The following is a 19,494-nucleotide window of genomic DNA, read 5'->3' on the forward strand; positions in this document are numbered from 1 at the left end:
TTGTTTAGAAATGTTCACATTTCACTGAATTAGATGACGTGCGTCTAGCTCTAAATTCCAGAGTATTTTAGTTAGGTGTTATAGGCCTATCAGGCTGTCATTTGTCATAATGGGTGTGAGTGGTTAATGGCATGACATGATATCGTCTCTAAGCCTTTACAGTGAGAGGTTCAAGTAAATTGATAAGCTACTAAACTCCCTCATCTCCCTTAATTGTTATCTTTCGGAAAATGTTAAGTAAACCTATCCGGTGTGCCACTGGTTAAAGCTTGATAAATGACATTCCTGTGATATGAATAATGTGGCTATTATTCGTCCTTTATAATGAAAAGTGATTCTTAAGAGATTCCTAAGTGATTTGGATACATACTGTGTGTGTACGGTGTACTGTACTCATTGTACCAGCCTGTTTCCTCATAGACATTAATATGTGTCATGGTAATGATTGGTTTGACAGACTCGATTGCCCCGGTGTTGTTAATGACTGTGTTCTTCCTGTTTTTCCCTCCATAGAGACTTGAGGTTCAACAAAATCAAGGACTTGCAGCCCGGCTCCTTCAGACGGCTAAAGAACCTCAACACACTGTAAGTCTCCCTCCTCTCCTTCCTCCTTCCTCCTCTCCTCCCTTCTTCCTCCTTCCTCCTCTCCTCCCTTCTTCCTCCTTCCTCCTCTCCTCCCTTCTTCCTCCTTCCTCCCTCCTCTCCTCCCTCCTCTCCTTCCTTCTTCCTCCTTCCTCCCTCCTCTGTCTTTCCCCTACATACTCAGCAATTGAAGAGATTGTAATTTAATTGGTCCTGGAGAACGCACTGCAAATGTGTTTAAACTGAGCGTTCAAATATACACTAATGCAACCGGCACTCATCAGGAGTCGACTACTCCTGTTAGCCCCATCTCTTCCCAGAAGCACCCAGTTCTCTTTGTCTGTCTTTTGTCCCAAGATTTGGAGACACGTCACAGCATTAGTTTCCCCTGGAAAGTCCTGCAATCCTGCATACAGTCAGTCAGTCAGTCCACAAACACGGACACTGAGGGGCAAATTCTCGCTCTCTATTCTGCTGTGGTTTCACACATGTAGGTTACCTCATAATCTGGTAGGAATGTATTGTTCCCCTTCAATCTCCCAGCCATCTATCATGTGTTAGCCCTGCCAGCCTGCTAGTCTACAGCCAGCCTTGTGTCAGCCCTGCCAGCCTGCTAGTCTACAGCCAGCCATGTGTCAGCCCTGCCAGCCTGCTAGTCTACAGCCAGCCATGTGTCAGGAATCAGCCAATGAGCCTAGTGCCTATGAATATAGGGAAGGTAATGGAAGGTAATGTCAGAGCAGAGAAATCTCAGATGAGATGTTCCTACAGTAGCAGACCACCTGCTAGCCATTTAGTCTGTGGAGTTCCATATTTCACGGCCTTAACCTCTGTCTTACAGACTGAAGAATAGCATAGTGTCTGAAGCCTGCTGGGAGACAGTTCAATATTAGTGTCTCAGGCAGACAGAAATAGATGTCTGGCTCATATGTGAAGGAAAGACTGCAGACTGCCTCTGACAGACTGTACCTACACTTAGAAAAAAGGGTTCCAAAGGGGTTCTTTGGCTGTCCCCCTATGAAAACCCTTTTAGCTTCCAAGTAGAACCCTTTAGATTCCAGGTAGAACCATTTTGGGTTCCATGTCGGAAAGTAGAAAGGCCAAATGTTTTCAGAAAAAAGAGCTAGGTGAGGACTTAGGAGGCCTGTTTGGCCCAAGTAATGTTCTGCTTATACATATCATATTATTTTCCAAAACGTATTTCTTTGCACTAATGCCAGTTTCTAGGGCATTGAGTTAAGGGATCACCAACTCAAGATTTTGCTATGTTGCAGAAAATCTATGACAGACATTATTGATCCTTGTCCAGATTATACCCCATGGACCTGAAAGCCATTAGAAAGGTAAAACAAATTGTGACCGTGTGTAGGAATCAAATCAGATGCTTCATAGAATAGCTACAGTGTAGTGTTTCAAGGGTGAAGAATCTCACATATACTATGTACTCTGAAAGTTGAACTGTGTTTAGACTGGCATTGGCCTAGCATTAGATCATGATACAGCAATATGCCAGCATGGACCACTTTAAATTAGTATCTACGAGTCTGCACAGTCTGTCTGATAGTCCACTGGGAGATCTGTTTTAATGTCCATTGCCTTTACAGCCTCCTCAACAACAACCACATCAGACGGATCCCCAGAGGAGCCTTTGAAGACCTGGAAAACCTCAAATATCTGTGAGTTGTTATGCCTTTATGTCAATGTTATTCTCTTCTGGATGTCAAGTCACAGATGGACTGGTTTCATTGAAACAGTGACATTTTGCTCGGACAGGCTCAATAGGTTAAAGGTTGTAGTTGAAGTTTCACTCTTCGCCTTGTCGGCTGATGATAAAGCATGGCTAACCCTGTCTCGGGCTTGTGTCTGGAAACAGAACACGCACACACTCTGTGGCTGTAAACTGGACATTGCTAGACGGCTTAGTCAGAACAGAAAAAAGTGTGTCAGTGTGGTACAGGAAATGAAGTAAGACAAAAAAAGAACCCCATTATCTAATCCTGTGAACTTATCTGTCTGCGCGTGGTGACCTGGAGGCAATGAGGAGAACAGAGGTAGGCTTGAGCAGCAGGCAGGCAGCACATAGCCTTGGGTTGCTGCAGTATGGTTTAGTCCTTGTGTTTGTGAGTCACTGCCTATTATAACCCCAGCGCCTGTCAGTTGTGGTGACAGGCAGCTATGTCTGTGTTTACATTCACATACGGTACATATGCCTGAAATGTCTGGCTCTCTAGTCTCCCCACCTACTCAGTCTCATATACCCCCTGCATTCCCCTCAATGATCCTTCTCCTCTCCTCTTCTACTTGGCCCTGGGTTAGATAACTCAGACCTGCAGCTCACCAGGCTGACTTTTTTGTTGGTTGTTCTGTGGATCACTTCTTTGTCTTTACTCATACCTGATGATGGATACATTCATGAGAATAACTTGAGACAGACTAATGAGGTCAGGGCCTACTTTGGTGTGTGTATAGTAGATACTTATATTTAAAACACTGTAGAATGCATGCATAGCATGTCCAAAACTACCATCGGTACCATCTGTTTTGTAAAGTAATTTTTTGTAGATAATATGATGGTCACAGTTCTGCTTAGTCACCTCAAACATGTCAGACAAACAACGTTTCTGATGCTAGCTCGTCAACTACTGTAGAGGAGGACAGGAAAGCTGGGTATGTGTCAGTCACACACAAATACCCACACATATACACACAGAGACATCCCTCTCCTCTCTGCATGCTGTAGTGTGGGTGACTCCTGTGACTTAGTTAGTTTTAATTAGAATGCCCTGTCCCTTTTCACCAGAGTTAATCTGAGGCCAGCACACTGATCCAGCCCATCAGCCCTGCCCCTCTCACCCTGCACCCATATCCTGGGGGATTGTTCCTCTTCCCCCCCTGGCCCCTCTCACCCTGTACCCATTTCCTGGGGGATTGTCCCTCTTCCCCCGCCTGACCCCTCTCACACTGCACCCATATCCTGGGGGATTGTCCCTCTTCCCCCCATGGCCCCTCTCACCCTGCACCCATATCCTGGGGGATTGTCCCTCTCCCCCCCTCCCCGGCCCCGCTCACCCTGCACCCATATCCTGGGGGATTGTCCCTCTTTCCCCCCCCTGGCCCCTCTCACCCTGCACCCATATCCTGGGGGATTGTTCCTCTTCCCCCCTGGCCCCTCTCACCCTGTACCCATTTCCTGGGGGATTGTCCCTCTTCCCCCGCCTGACCCCTCTCACACTGCACCCATATCCTGGGGGATTGTCCCTCTTTCCCCCCATGGCCCCTCTCACCCTGCACCCATATCCTGGGGGATTGTCCCCCCCCCCCCCCCCCTGGCCCCGCTCACCCTGCACCCATACCCTGGGGGATTGTCCTCCCCCCCCGGCCCCTCTCACCCTGCCCTTATAACCCTCCACTGTATGACCTGACAGAAGTCTGTACAGCCCCTTTAAGGGTTAGCTCTCAGTCAATGGGTCTAGTGTTACTGGAATATGGTTCATGGTAATGATGACTAATGCAAGAAGTATTTTTCTGACCATCTGATTTGATCTAGAAGTAGGTAGTCTTGACTTGTACCAGCCGGAACGGCTCATAGGAACCAGGAGCGTATCTCCTGTTACTGTAGTGTGAGGCAACTTGATGTACAAGTACACCCCCTTGAAGGACACTAGTCTATCACACCTCCTTTCCCCCATATCTGATCTTTAGGCTATAGCCTAACCAGGGCTCTGAGTTTCTTCACATGGTCAGGAGGTACTCAGGGCCCTACTGATATCTTATCTAAATCCACATATCCTGTTGTGGTTTGTTGTGGTTTCTGTTGCTGTTTTTTTTGTTTTTGTTCTGTGGAGCTCTGATTGAGTTTTAGGCTGGCATTTTGTCAGGTTGCATAGTTAGAAATGTCATTAAATGGTCAAGAACATAGATTACTTCACAGGCCTTGGGTTCTTCTCAGTATTTTGTAATTGGCGGTGAGGAGTAATGTCTATCTCCTTCTGTTTCACAACACGTGTGTGGGTGTACAGTCAGAGTAAAATGGCGGAAATCTTTTCACTTTGTTTCCATTGAACAAATAAAGGCATTTTAATTCATTATATTTGATGACCAATTTCTCTTTTACCAAAGAGAACCTTCTGTCTACCAAAATGTACTATTGTGTACCTTAGCAGCTAACCTTCCTCCTCTTTTTCTACAAAATGGCGGGTCAGTTGAGTTCTCATTGAACTGTGTGAGTACGAGGTCACAGAAGCTTTGGGGTTATTCAAGCAAGAGATCTCAGTATTCTTCCCCTTGAGAGTTGACCCCACAGCTTCCGAATCCATCCGGTTTCCCACGCAGACCCCACACTTCCAGGCCTCAGCACAATCTCTCACACACAAATCAAGTCGAATCAAATCAAATTCTATTCGTCACATGCGACGAATACAACAAGTGTAGACCTTATCGTGAAATTCTTACCTGCGAGCCCTTTCCCAACAATGCAGAGTTAAAAAGTAAGAGAAATTTTCTAAAAAAGGAAATAGTAACAATAAAATAAGAATAACGAGGCTATATACAGGGAATACCAGTACAGAGTCACTGTGTAGGGGTATGAGGTAGTTTAGGTCATGTGTACATGTAGTACGTAGGGGTGAAGTGACTAGGCAGTCAGGATATATCATAGAGTAGCAGCAGGGCATGTGAAGAGTGTGAAAGGCTGTGTGTGTGTGTGTGTGTGTGTGTGTGTGTGTGTGTGTGTGTGTGTGTGTGTGTGTGTGTGTGTGTGTGTGTGTGTGTGTGTGTGTGTGTGTGTGTGTGTGTGTGTGTGTGTGTATCTTTGACATCAGTATGCATGTGAGTGTAAGTTTTGTGTGTGTGAGCATATGTAGTGTGTGTTTGTGTCTGTGTGTGTTTGTGTGTGAGCATATGTTGTGTGTGTGTGTGTGTGCGTGTGTGTGTGTGTGTGTGTGTGTGTGTGTGTGTGTGTGTGTGTGTGTGTGTGTGTGTGTGTGTGTGTGTGTGTGCGTGTGTGTGTGTGTGTGTGTGTGTGTGTGTGTGTGTGTGTGTGTGTGTGTGTGTGTGTGAGCGTATGTAGTGTGTGTCTGTGTCTGTGTGTGTTTGTGTGCGTGGGTGGGTGGGTCAAGTCCAGTGCAAGAGAGTCAAAGCAATGGAAAGGAGGTCAATGCAAATAGTCCAGGTAGCCACTTGATTAACTGTTCAACAGTTTTGTGACTTGGAGGTAGACCCTATTCAGGAGACTTTTGGTCCCAGACTTGGCGCTCTGGTGCGGTAGCAGAGAGAACAGTCTATGACTTTGGTGGCTTGAGTCTTGGACATTTTTAAGGCCTTCCTCTGACACCGCCTGGTATAGAGGTCCTGGATGGCAGGGAGCTCAGCCCCAGGGATGGACGAGTTCTTAAGCACCAGAGGAGGCTGGTGGGAGAAATGGGTTGGAGTCAAACATGATTTACATACAGTACCAGCCAAAAGTTTGGACACGCCTACTCATTCAAGTGTTATTCTTTATTTGTACTATTTTCTACATTGTAGAATAATAGTGAAGACATCAGAACTATGAAATAACACATATGGAATCATGTTTTAACCAAAAAAGTATTAAACAAATCAAAATATATTTTATATTTGAGGTTCTTAAAAGTAGCCACCCTTTGCCTTGATGACAGCCTTGCACACTCTTGGCATTCTCTCAACCAGCTTCACCTGGGATGTTTTTCCAACAGTCTTTAAGGACTTCCCACATATGCTGAGCACTTGTTGGCTGCTTTTCCTTCACTCTGCGGTCCAACTCATCCCAAACCATCTCAAATGGGTTGAGGTCGGTGATTGTGGAGGCCAGGTCATCTGATGCAGCACTCCATCACTCTGCTTCTTTGTCAAATAGCCCTTACACACCCTGGAGGTGTGTTGGGACATTGTCCTATTGAAAAACAAATGATAGCCCCACTAAGCGCAAACCAGATGGTATGGAATTTCGGTGCAGAATGCTGTGGTAGCCAGGCTTCTTAAGTTTGCCTTGAATTCTAAATAAATCACAAACAGTGTCACCAGCAAAGCACCCCCACACAAATCCACCTCCTCCTCCATGCTTCACGGTGGAAATCACACATGCGGAGATGATCCATTCACCTACTCTGCGTCTCACAAAGACACGACGGCTGGAAGCAAAAATCTCAAATTTGGACTCATCAGACCAAAGGACAGATTTCCACTCGTCTAAAGTCCATTGCTCTTATTTTTTTTCGGCCAAAGCAAGTCTCTTCTTATTATTGCTGTCCTTTAGTAATGGTTTCTTTGCAGCAATTGGATTCACGCAGTCTCTTCTGAACCTTTATTTTGTAGTATTTATTGTTTATTGAATATTTAAAACATACAATATACTTGCAGTATACAATATAAACACAAGACGTAACCAGGGTCAACGACCTGCTCAAGGGCATGTCGACAGATCTCCCAGGTCAAAAACAGGGACCCGAACCAGCGATCCATCAGCCACCGGCCCAAGCTCCCAACCGCCAGGCCACCAGCCGTCCAAGATACCCCCCACAGTCCACCCCCAGAAAAAATATGGAGAAAAAATCCATTCCCCACCCCGAATATCCCCCCATGCACCAACAACCAACAAAATAAACTAAAGAGAAAGACAAAGGAAAACAGAAAACAACAATGCAAAAAAACAAAAGACATCAAGGACAACAAACATCATAACAGCAAGGCCAACTGAATATGTTTGAGTGCATGTATTGCACTATTTACATGTGTGTGTCCGTGTATGTGCACATGTGTGCATTTGAATGAGTGCGTGTGTATATGCATGTGTACAAACACCAGCACGGCATCAGTCTCAGGCAAATTGGCATTAGCTGTAACAACACTACCCATCAGTGTCATTCAAACTCATTTTTTGTTATGTTTAATTTTTTAAAACTTTTATCTTTGACCCTCATCCTATCCCCTGCCCAGCAACTCCACTCCCACTCATCTCCAATTCCACAAGGCAAAGGGTGGCTACTTTGAAGAAACTCAAATATAAAATATATTTGGATTTTTTTAACACTTTTTTGGTTAAAACATGATTCCATATGTGTTATTTCATAGTTCTGATGTCTTCACTATTATTCTACAATGTAGACAAGAGTAAAAATAAAGAAAATCCCTTGAATGACTAGATTGGTCCAAACTTTTGAATGGTACTGTATGTTTGATACCGTTCCACTTATTACATTCCAGTCATTACAATGAGCCTGTCCTCCTATAGTTCCCCCCACCAGCCTCCTCTGGTATGCACTACCCTCTGTAGCGCCTTACAGTCGGATGTCAAGCAGCTGATATATCAGTGGTGATGCAGCCAGTCAATATACTCACAATGATGCAGCTGTACAACTTTTAGAGGATCTGAGGACAAAGGCCAAGTCTTTTCAGCCTCCTGAGGGGGAAGAGGCGTTGTCGTGCCTTCTTCATGACTGTGTGGGTGTGTTTGCACCATGATAGGTCCTTAGTGATATGAACACTGAGGAACTTGAAGCTCTCCACACACGCTCCCTGTAAACCAAGATAAGCTAAACATTGAGCTAGACTCCGTAGTGTTACAGCAACAAGTCCACAGCGCTTTGGCTGTGGAGCTGCATGATTCTTTTAGTTTCACCAATAACTGTAGGCCTACTCACTTGAACACTCTTTGACAATATGTATGTTCAATTTGCCTCATTATCCTTGTTGACATGTAACGTTTAGTAAGGAAAATATGCTCTCTGAGTGACGTGAGAGCCCTGATAGAGGAAGATGGAGTAAGCGGGAGCTGTTTAGTTTTCCATAGGCCCACATTGCGTCATATTTGCTGAGAGCATGTGAATCTCTCATCAACTACCCATCAATGTAGAGGAACTGGAGATGAGTAGAGGATGAAAGGGAAGATTGCCCTAAGCCATTGCTATTCTATTGTCACATCTCTCTGTCATGTTAGAGGGAGGGAAAACACAGACATGTCATGTGATGTTTTTCTTTCAATGTTCTGGAACATTACAGTGTTCCAGTTATATTTTTTTGGAAGATGTCAATGAACTTTGAGGAACCCAGCGACCCTCTGTCATACTGTATATTCTGTTCAGACTTGTTTCCATTCACACTTTTCATTTTGTGATGTATTTCTGTACATGTATGTTATGCAAGTTATGATGAGCATTTTATTTTTATGTATTGACATTGACAACATTGACCATCTTTGTGATTTGAGCTGTGAGTCTCTTTTGTTAATAAACAACAATAACTTTATTTATGAAGTGCTTTTCAAACATTACTCACATTGTGCACCAGCTGCTTTTACTGCTTTGTCATCTAGGTAAAGGTGCAGCCGTGCAGTGATATACTGTAGCTGTTGTTCATGTATTGTGAAAACAGAGTTTTTAAAATATTGATCCCATTAAGTTGGTTTTACTGTCATACGGTAACTATTGAGCTAAGACATTCTGTCATTTTCTTAGGAACTAGAGAGAATGAATTTGATCCGCTGTGTGTTTGACTAATGTTACTGATCATTTTTCCTTTCAGCTATTTGTACAAGAATGAAATCCAATCAATTGACAGACAAGCATTTAAGGGACTTGTCTCTCTAGAGCAACTGTAAGTGACCACCTCCTCGTCCTCCTCTTCCTCCTACTCAACCTCTTCCTCCCCTTCCCCTCTGCACCTTCATATCTGATCTGTCCCTCTGTCCAAACGTCCTCCTTGCGACCCCCCAAACCCCCACTGTCATACAGCCACTATGCATGCCGTGTAAACACTCACCCTTGTATGTTGCGCTGACCTTATGAACCCCTGCATGAGTAGCATGTCTCATTGTCACGACAATGGATGTGTGTCACTCGGTCCTAATGCATAAAGCTAGAGCATGAGATCCCCAGCCCTGCACCAGCCCTGCCTCTGTCCTGCCCTGCCCCTTGCCTGCCACTGCCTTGCTCCTGCCCTGCCCTGTGCCTGCCTTGCCCCTGTCCTGACCCTCCCCTGCTCTGCCCCTCCCCTGCCCTGCCTTACCCCAGCCGTACTGTAGCTAAGCAGATGCAGATTCAAGCAGACCTTGGCTTCATGTGCTTCAGACTACAGATCCAGCTCCTGCTTGCCCCATACACAGCTTGCCCTTCTTTGTGTGTCTTACATCCTCTGTGGGGACTACTGTACACTGACTACTTGTCTCACTTTTGACCTTAGTTGCGTTTGTCAATCTAGTTGTATTATGCGCTAGTTCTGTCATTTCATAGAGGGCCCCCACGCATTTCCCAAGCAGAGTGGTAGAGGTCACCATGTTGTTATTACATGTGCTTGTGAGACATACTTTCAGTATCAGCATGAGAAAGGGTGGCTCAAAATCTATATAAATGTGACCTTAAGCTATCATTATAACATCTTTACCAAATTGCATGTCATCTTAATGACTTGAATATGTTTATTTTTCATTTATTTTACCTTTATTTAACTAGACAGTTAGTTAAGTTAAGTCAGTTAAGAACAAGTTCTTATTTTCAATGACGGCCTAGGAACAGTGGATTAACTGCCTGTTCAGGGGCAGAACGACAGATTTGTACCTTGTCAGCTCGGGGATTTGAACTTGCAACCTTGTTGAAAATGTTCAAAACATTCCAAAAAATAGATTCATTACAATTATGATTATTTTTTTTACTCTTTATTGATGTAACGATTTTATAATTTGTGAAATGTGTCCGGTGAACGTTAGGAGTGTATGACCAAGGCTCATACACAACTTCCAACAAAGCAAACTGTCCATGCAGAGTAAGATATAAGCGTGTATAGAGGAGCACATCTGATTATTGTCACACATAGACCACCAATGGCATTCAACTGAAATGGCCTTCTTTCAGCCAATAGTAGATGCCAAAAGTCCTTCAACTGTTGGAAAAGGCTGCGCTCAGTGAGACTACTATTGTTGGTTAACCCTAATCCTTCTGGGAAGCTATATATATCACATGCCAGGTCGCAGTTGCGAATGAGAACTTGTTCTCAACTAGCCTACCTGGTTAAATAAAGGTGGAATAAATAAGACATCAAGTTGCCTTCATATGTCAATCTTATAGAGGTACACTGACATCAGTCTAAAAAGGGTGGATATTACTGGATACTATATTTAGCAAAGTCATGTCCTCCATGTAGGCCGTTTGTGTCTAAAAATGGCTAACATGTATCTTCCCCCTCACAGCCGATGGTGGTGGTTGATCCTAGGGAAAGGCCTCGTGGCTGTTTGTCCCTCCATAACCACATGCATAGCCACTGAACAAATGACTATTCATGAAGCAAAACCAAATCAAAGTCCAGGCTCTTTGCCCTGCAGCTGGTTTGAGTTTTGATACAGTAATGAAGGGTCTTATGTGTGGGTGATAAGTTCTGAACCACTTTAATAGCCCTCTGCTATTCTGTTGGTCTTCAAATATGCTATTCAAGCCGTAGGTTAGGTTGGGAGGGAATAAACATTTCTTTAAAGTACCACCAGTCTCGGATTTAATGTCCTTCGTTCCCCTGCTATTTAAATGAGAGGATTTTTACTAGCATTTTGGCTTGTTGTTGAATATGTTAAATTCGAACATGCCTAGAATGTAATTTAATGCCCAAGAGAATACAGAACATGAGTAGAAATATACAGTAAGCACGTTGCTGCTCCTCTTCAACATATATCAACAATAGTTCCTTGTCACAATAAGTCTCAATTTGGTGCTTGAAATGTCTTGTAACGATTTGTTCTATTACACTGTGCTTTAACTGTCAGGTTAGACATGTTTACACTTCATGTTGTTAAATCACTGGTTTGTGACTCACATACATCAACTGGCTGTGATTACAGGGCTATACGTCTGTTGCCAAGTTTTCTCTCTTCCTCTCTCTCAGAGATTAAATATGGTTGTCTGTGTAATTCCTCTTGGCTGTCTAGTGTCGTGTTGTCCTTGGACCGTCCCCTGGCCAGCCTTAACACCGCTACTCTCTGATGAGAGAAGACAACACCCTAAATCTATCTCTTTTAGACAGATGCAGGAAATCTTAGGTTGGATATCAACCAGACGTCCTTCACTAAGATCCTCGGCTGTGTCAAACTGAGGCCTCCATTAGTAAAGCTTGTGTGCTGTGCCAAAGTCTTAATGCATTTATTTTACATATGAGTCATATGGCAGACGCTCTTATGCAGAGCAACTTACAGGAGCAATTAGGGTCAAGTGCCTCACGACAGATCTTTCACTTAGCCTATTTGGGGATTCGAACCAGTGACCTTTCAGTTACTGGCCCAATGCTCTTAAGCGCTAGGCTACCTGTCTACCTATAGTGTAGTAAGTGGATGTTGTGCTATATCCACTACTATATCCACTATTGCACAAGATCGTCATCATGTCTTTTATTACTGATGAGTGCAGCTTGGCTCAACATTTGCTTGCTTTGACTGTTGCTTTGTCTGTTTAATAAGCAAATATGTCGCTGAACCTAAAAGTTACTGTTCAGTGAGTAATTGGAGATCATATTTCATTTGTCTAACCTTGCTGTTTCTTGCCATTAGTTCTGAGTTATGATTCATCCTAATCTGGTGATACTGTGCTGTGGCAATGATCTTTTCTCTTCCAGGTACCTGCACTTCAACAACATTGAGTCCTTAGAACCAGAATCCTTCACCCAACTCCCAAAGCTTGAACGCCTGTAAGTCCACTATCTTCTCCTTTCACTCTATTATACCAAGTGGCGTTCTTACTCTACGCTTCAAATTTTTCTAAATGATGGAGTGATGCATCTTAAACAAACAATAGGACAACTCTCCAAATGATATAATGATTTGTTGTGGCTTGTACGTGCTTGTCACCGTCAGTCTTCTACCTGAGCTGACTTATTTCAGAGGGCACTGAGTGCAGAACAGACTTTACAACGTATACATGCTGGTAAATATACTTTAAACCCCACGAAATAGACTACATAATGTTTTGGGAATAGAATGCACTGTTCCCAACTGACAGAGCCCTATGTGTTTATCATGACTGCTGGACTTTAAGTGGGGCTTTTCAAAGCAGTACAACCGTTGGATGACCTTTCAATGTTCTGAGATGCCTTCGTCCTCCATCAGGACAGCTAATCTCCTCAACAAGTCTCTTGAGGTCTATTGGGCCATTTTTAAAGCTGTTTGTCTGTTACGGGTAAATTAGCTATGAGGACAGACTGGACAGGGATAAATGTGCCCAGCGCATGTGTTTGGCTGTATTTTCCCAGAGCCCTCACTCTGCCGTCTGTCTGGTACTCCTCTCAACCGTTCAAACTCAGATTCCTGACATATGTTCAGGAAAAACTCAGGGTCCTTCTCATAGGTATTCTGAAAGGGCCCACACCCTGTTACGACTTCAGAGGTCTATGTGCGTGTGTGTTCTCCACCGACTTATCAGACCTCTGTGTGCTGTGTAGGACAGAAGTTGAGAGCCCAGGTCAGCTGGTTACCCTACAGGGCCAGAGGGTCCACTGATAACACCTGTGCCGTGTGTCTGGAGAGATATCAACTCTCATGACACAACATAAGGGGGATTTACGAGAAATAAAGGAACACTATGAGGGGACAAATGAAGTAGCAGTAGATTCAGTGGATGAATAGAGTGAGTGTTGACATTCAGTGAACTGTGTCAGACTCTTGCAATCCCACTGGACCTGGACCTTCTGCCATATGGATGGATGGATGGATGGATGGCTGGCTGGCTGGATGGCTGGCTGGATGGCTGACCGGCCGGCTGGCCTCTGTTTTCAAGCTTTCACGCCAGAGCTGAATTCCTCCTTCTCTCCGTGTTTATTGGCTACACCTGGAATCCTGCCACACACGTTCCCAACCCTCCCCAGAGAGGTAGAGGAGCCGACTGCACACGGATGGAAAAGGGGAAGGAATTCCCAGGTGCACTGATTCTGGAACGTTTGTCGGGGAAGATCTCCATGAAAACAGATTGCCCAGTCTCGCTAGTTCATGGACAAGAGAAGTCTGGAAGATGTATCTATTTCCTGTGGATTGAAGAAAATAATAAGAAGGAAAACGTCATGTTGTTTCTTTTGATTTATGGTGATTGCTAACAAATATGGAGGTTTGGGCCTCCCGGGTGGTGCAGTGGTCTAGGGCACTGCATCGCAGCGCTAGCTGGGCCACCAGAGACTCTGGGTTCGCGCCCAGGCTCTGTCGCAGCCGGCCGCGACCGGGAGGTCCGTTTGCTGACACACAATTGGCCTAGCGTCGTCCGGGTTAGGGAGGGTTTGGCCGGTAGGGATATCCTTGTCTCATCGCGCACTAGCGACTCCTGTGGCGGGCTGGACGCAGTGTGCCCTAACCAAGGTAGCCAGGTGCAAGGTGTTTCCTCCGACACATTGGTGTGGCTGGCTTCCGGGTTGGAGGCGCGCTGTTAAAGAAGCAGTGCTTGGTTGGGTTGTGTTTCGGAGGACACATGGCTTTCGACCTTTGTCTCTCCTGAGCCCGTATGTGAGTTGTAGCGATGAGACAAGATAGTAATTACTAACAAGCCTTGATCATGTGTCATGTGTAGTAAACTGATCATATTTCTTAACCCAGATCAATGATATAAAATCGTCAAATGACCGTCTTCCAAAAAACATATGGCTCCCAATATGAGCCTGCGGGCCTACATCAAAGGGTCTGATGCTGTAAGTAATGTCTAGAAGTAATGTCAAAGTAGTAAGCTCAAGTAATCCATAGTAAATATACACATTACTCATGAGTCACTAACCTTATGTGCTTGTTGACACTGTGACATGCTGTAGCTATAGGCATGATGCATAGAGATCAATCCCTTTAGAGCTCAACCCCTGTCAACCTACTCAACAGTCTGTCAGATGTACACATTACACACAGCATGAAGTCTATAATTATCTATGACTTTATCTGATTATCTGTGTCTGTCCCTCTCTTTTTCTCCTGCAGGTTTTTGCACAACAACAGAATTACCCATCTCGTGCTGGGGACCTTCTCCCATCTCCAGTCCATGAAGAGACTGTAAGTTCACTGACAAGGTGCATGCACAGGGCAGCTATTGTGTTGTCTGAGAATGCTTACCCACCAACATTTGACTTCCATTACACAGAGGTGTCAGGGGGGAGAATACGAGCCATGTTTCGACAGTACACCTCTCTGTCTAGGCCCATCAAATTCAAATCTGGACCACGAAGCCAATTCCATTGCTTTTTTTCTCTTCCCCTCTAATCATGGACTGATTTAAACCCATGACACCGGTTGGGTGCAATTAATTATCAAGCAGAACAGAAAAAAAGCGGTACTTTGGACCTCCCAAGGTAAGATTTGAACATCCTTGGCTTTGGCTGTGAGAGAGTGGACATTAGGATCAGCGGACAGGCAGTTCATTAGGATCAGTGGACAGGCAGAACATTAGGATCCGTTGGCAGGCAGTTCATTAGGATCAGTGGACAGGCAGTTCATTAGGATCAGCGGATAGGCAGTACATTAGGATCAGTGGACAGGCAGTTCATTAGGATCAGCGGACAGGCAGTACATTAGGATCTGCGGACAGGCAGTACATTAGGATCAGTGGACAGGCAGTACATTAGGATCAGTGGATAGGCAGTTCATTAGGATCAGCGGACAGGCAGTACATTAGGATCAGTGGACAGGCAGTACATTAGGATCAGTGGATAGGCAGTACATTAGGATCAGTGGATAGGCAGTACATTAGGATCAGTGGACAGGCAGTACATTAGGATCAGCGGCCAGGCAGTACATTAGGATCAGTGGCCAGGCAGTACATTAGGATCAGTGCACAGGCAGTACATTAGGATCAGCGGACAGGCAGTTCATTATGATCAGCGGACAAGCAGTTCATTAGGATCAGCGGACAGGCAGTACATTAGGATCAGCGGACAGGCAGTACATTAGGATCAGCGGGCAGGCAGTTCATTAGGATCAGTGGACAGGCAGTACATTAGGATCAGCGGACAGGCAGTACATTAGGATCAGTGGACAGGCAGTACATTAGAATCAGCGGACAGGCAGTTCATTAGGATCAGTGGACAGGCAGTTCATTAGGATCAGCGGACAGGCAGTACATTAGGATCTGCGGACAGGCAGTACATTAGGATCAGTGGACAGGCAGTACATTAGGATCAGTGGACAGGCAGTACATTAGGATCAGTGGACAGGCAGTACATTAGGATCAGCGGACAGGCAGTACATTAGGATCAGTGGACAGGCAGTACATTAGGATCAGCGGACAGGCAGTACATTAGGATCAGTGGACAGGCAGTACATTAGGATCAGCGGACAGGCAGTACATTAGGATCAGAGTTTTACCTTCCCCTATTACGTTCTTCCCCTTTTCAACATCTTACTCTGAAAAATACTTCCAAGATGTGTTGAACCCAGAACCAGTATGCTGTGTTTGAGACGTACAGTAGACAGATAAGACAACTGGCAACGTGGGAGGAATGGGATTCAAAAACAATATTTCCCTCTGATTATTACGGCACTCAGATTTGGATGATGTTCAGAGTGGGATCAGATTAAATGAGGATATTACTGTCTCCTGGAATGTACAAATCTCCCTGAAACCTGAAGAGACCAGTAGAAGAAAGGATAAATAGAAAATGAAGTGCCAGCCAATCTGTACTCTGGAGCAGACAGACAGTTTCCCACAGCAGGAGAGGAGTTCTCTCAAAAAGGCCATGCTGAGTCAGTGTTTGGACTGAGCTGGGCCTAGCTGTGTGGCATAGCTGTGTGGCATAACTGTGTGTGTGCATGTGTGCGTGTTTTGCCAGTCTCAGTCCACACTGGTGAGCAGCCAGAAAGGATTTACTCTACCTTCCAGACAGACACAGCCTTCTACTGACTCCAGACAGACTCAGACTTCTACTGACTCCAGACAGACTCAGACTTCAGACAGACTCAGCCCATTACTGACTCCAGACAGACTCAGACTCCAGACAGACTCAGCCTACTACTGACTCCAGGCAGACTCAGCCTTCTACTGACTCCAGACAGACTCAGACTCCAGACAGACTCAGCCCACTATTGACTCCAGACAGACTCAGCCTTCTACTGACTCCAGACAGACTCAGCCCACTACTGACTCCAGACAGACTCAGACTACAGATAGACTCCAGACTGATTCAGCCCAGTACTAACTCCAGACAGACTCAGTCCACTACTGACTCCAGACTGATTCAGTCCACTACTGACTCCAGACAGACTCAGTCCACTACTAACTCCAGACTGATTCAGCCCAGTACTGACTCCAGACAGACTCAGCCCAGTACTGACTCCAGACAGACTCAGTCCACTACTGACTCCAGACTGATTCTGTCCACTACTGACTCCATACAGACTCAGCCCAGTATTGACTCCAGACAGACTCAGTCCACTACTGACTCCAGACTGATTCAGCCCAGTACTGACTCCAGACAGACTCAGCCCACTACTGACTCCAGACTGATTCAGCCCAGTACTGACTCCAGACAGACTCAGCCCATTACTGACACCAGTCAAAATGTTTACCCATACTATTTTACCATGCAACTATAATAAAACAGGACTGCTAGTAGTGTGATCTGTATTGTGTGATGTACAGTTAGAAGTCCTGTATTGGTGTTTGATATTACATTGTTGTCTACTGTACAGTACAGAATATACTGTATTTATGAGAGGTTGAGTTATACTGAGGATGAGTATAATGCATACAATCTCACAGCTTTGTGCAGGTGCAGGATACACAGACATTGGCAACTGACAAACAGGTCATTAAAAACAGCTAAAACGCTATATTTAGAGCACTATTATAAACAGGCATGAGATGGTCTGTAATACTGTAATCTATCCCACCCCCCTCTCTCTCTGTCACTCTCTCTCTCTCTTCCCCTCACTCTTACTCTCTCTCTCTGTCGCTCTCTCTCTCTCACGTTCTCTCTCTCTTCCCCTCACTCCCACCCCTCTCTCTCTCTGTTGCTCTCTCTCTCTCACGTTCTCTCTCTCTTCCCCTCACTCTCACTTTCTCACAAACGTTCTCTCTTTCTTTCTCTCTCTCTCTGTGTCACTCTCTCTCTCTCTTCCCCTCACTCTCACTCTCTCTCTGTCACTCTCTCTGTCACTCTCTCTCACGTTCTCTCTCTTCCCCTCACTCCCACCCCTCTCTCTCTCTGTCACTTTCTCACGTTCTCTCTCTTCCCCTCACTCTTTCTTTCTCACAAACGTTATCTTTCTTTCTTTCTTTCTTTCTTTCTTTCTTTCTTTCTTTCTTTCTTTCTTTCTTTCTTTCTTTCTTTCTTTCTCTCTCTCTCTCTCTCTCTCTCTCTCTCTCTCTCTCTCTCTCTCTCTCATGCTCTCTCTCTCATGCTCTCGCTCACTCTCTCTCTATTTGTCTCTCTTGTCTCTCTTCCTCTCACGGTCTCTCTATTTCTCTCTCATCCTCACTCTCGCTCTGTGTGCAGGCGTCTGGACTCTAACACTCTGAACTGTGACTGTGAGCTGCTGTGGCTGGCTGACCTGTTGAAGCAGTATGCTGAGTCAGGCAACGCCCAGGCTGCTGCCACCTGTGACTACCCCAGACGGCTGCAGGGACGATCTGTGGCCACACTCACCGCTGAGGAGCTCAACTGTGGTGAGGACACACACACACAGGCGCCTGTGCTTACACACACACACACACACACACACACACACACACACACACACACATTACGCACACAACACACATGCACGCACACACTCATGCTCACTTAGTAGGTTGGCATTTATTGTCATGAATCTTGTTTTGGAGGCAGCTCTGCAGAGTGGTTACCAGCTGCCACAGCCACAAAGTCACATCAATCTGATTTTAACCTTAACCTTAACCCTAACCTTAACTCCGCTGCTAACCCTAATGTCTGAACTTAAACTTAAATTAAGACCAAAAAGCAAATTTTTTGCAGCGGACCTATCTATCAGAAATCGCAGAGTTCTGCCTCTAGGGTCAGATTCATGACAATAAACGTCCACCTGTGCTCACTTAGCCAGCTGTGCAGAATATTTTAACTGTGGCAAAAACAGTGGCTCACACTCTGAGGTCCGTGTAAACACACCGATCCCTTCTTTTCACTTCACTGTAACCCCAACTCACTAGCCACATAAAGCCTTACCTGTCCCTTTAGCTGTTGACAGGGGATTTCTCCATGTGGGTCCCTGCTGTCTGTCTGTCTGTCTGTCTGTCTGTCTGTCTGTCTGTCTGTCTGTCTGTCTGTCTGTCTGTCTGTCTGTCTGTCTGTCTGTCTGTCTGTCTGTCTGTCTGTCTGTCTGTCTGTCTGTCTGTCTGTCTGTCTGTCTGTCTGTCTGTCTGTCTGTCTGTCTGTCTGTCTGTGTCCTGTCTGCATTGTCTATACTGGGGATGGTCTGTGTTCTCCAGCCAGCTGTTGTTTCACCACGGCCCCAGCAGATGAGGTCCTGGGCTGGGTAGCATGCCACTGCTCTGCCACTGCTCTGAGCACCAGAACCCAGCAGCCTGCCTCCTGGATCCCACTGCTGGCTTTCTTCTGAAGCTAAGCAGCGTTGGTACTGGTCAGTTCCTGGATGGGAGACCAGATGCTGCTGGAAGTGGGGTTGTAGGGCCAGTAGGAGGCACTCTTTCCGCTGGTCTTACACAATCTCCCAGGGCAGTGATTGAGGACATTGCCCTGGGTAGGGTGCTGTCTATTGGATGATAAACAGGTGTGCTGACTCTCTGTGGTCACTCAAGATCCCATGGCACTTATTGTAAGAGTATGGGTGTTAACCCTAGTGTCCTGGCTAAAATCCCAATCTGACCTTCATACCATCAGGGCCACCTAATCATCCCCAGCTTACAATTGGCTCCTTCATCCCCCTCCTCTCCCCTGTAACTATTCCCCAGGTTGTTGCTGTAAATTAGAATGTGTTCTCAGACAACT

At 45.4% G+C, this 19,494-nt stretch overlaps 1 protein-coding gene across 3 annotated transcripts in view; it reads left to right on the forward strand.

The window, feature by feature from the left end:
- LOC109893786 (peroxidasin homolog) overlaps window positions 1-19,494 on the forward strand; it is a 92,833-nt gene that overhangs the window by 26,326 nt on the left and 47,013 nt on the right. For 2 of the 3 annotated variants that reach the window (XM_031829094.1, XM_031829096.1), the window contains exons 2-7: window positions 514-585; window positions 2,187-2,258; window positions 9,121-9,192; window positions 12,187-12,258; window positions 14,516-14,587; window positions 18,025-18,194. In XM_031829094.1, the coding sequence (XP_031684954.1) occupies window positions 514-585; window positions 2,187-2,258; window positions 9,121-9,192; window positions 12,187-12,258; window positions 14,516-14,587; window positions 18,025-18,194 (530 nt within the window). The remainder of the gene's footprint in view (window positions 1-513; window positions 586-2,186; window positions 2,259-9,120; window positions 9,193-12,186; window positions 12,259-14,515; window positions 14,588-18,024; window positions 18,195-19,494) is intronic. The other variant, XM_031829095.1, reaches the window with a different exon arrangement.

Source organism: Oncorhynchus kisutch, linkage group LG7 (assembly GCF_002021735.2).
Source record: "Oncorhynchus kisutch isolate 150728-3 linkage group LG7, Okis_V2, whole genome shotgun sequence".
Classification (NCBI taxonomy): Eukaryota; Metazoa; Chordata; class Actinopteri; order Salmoniformes; family Salmonidae; genus Oncorhynchus; species Oncorhynchus kisutch.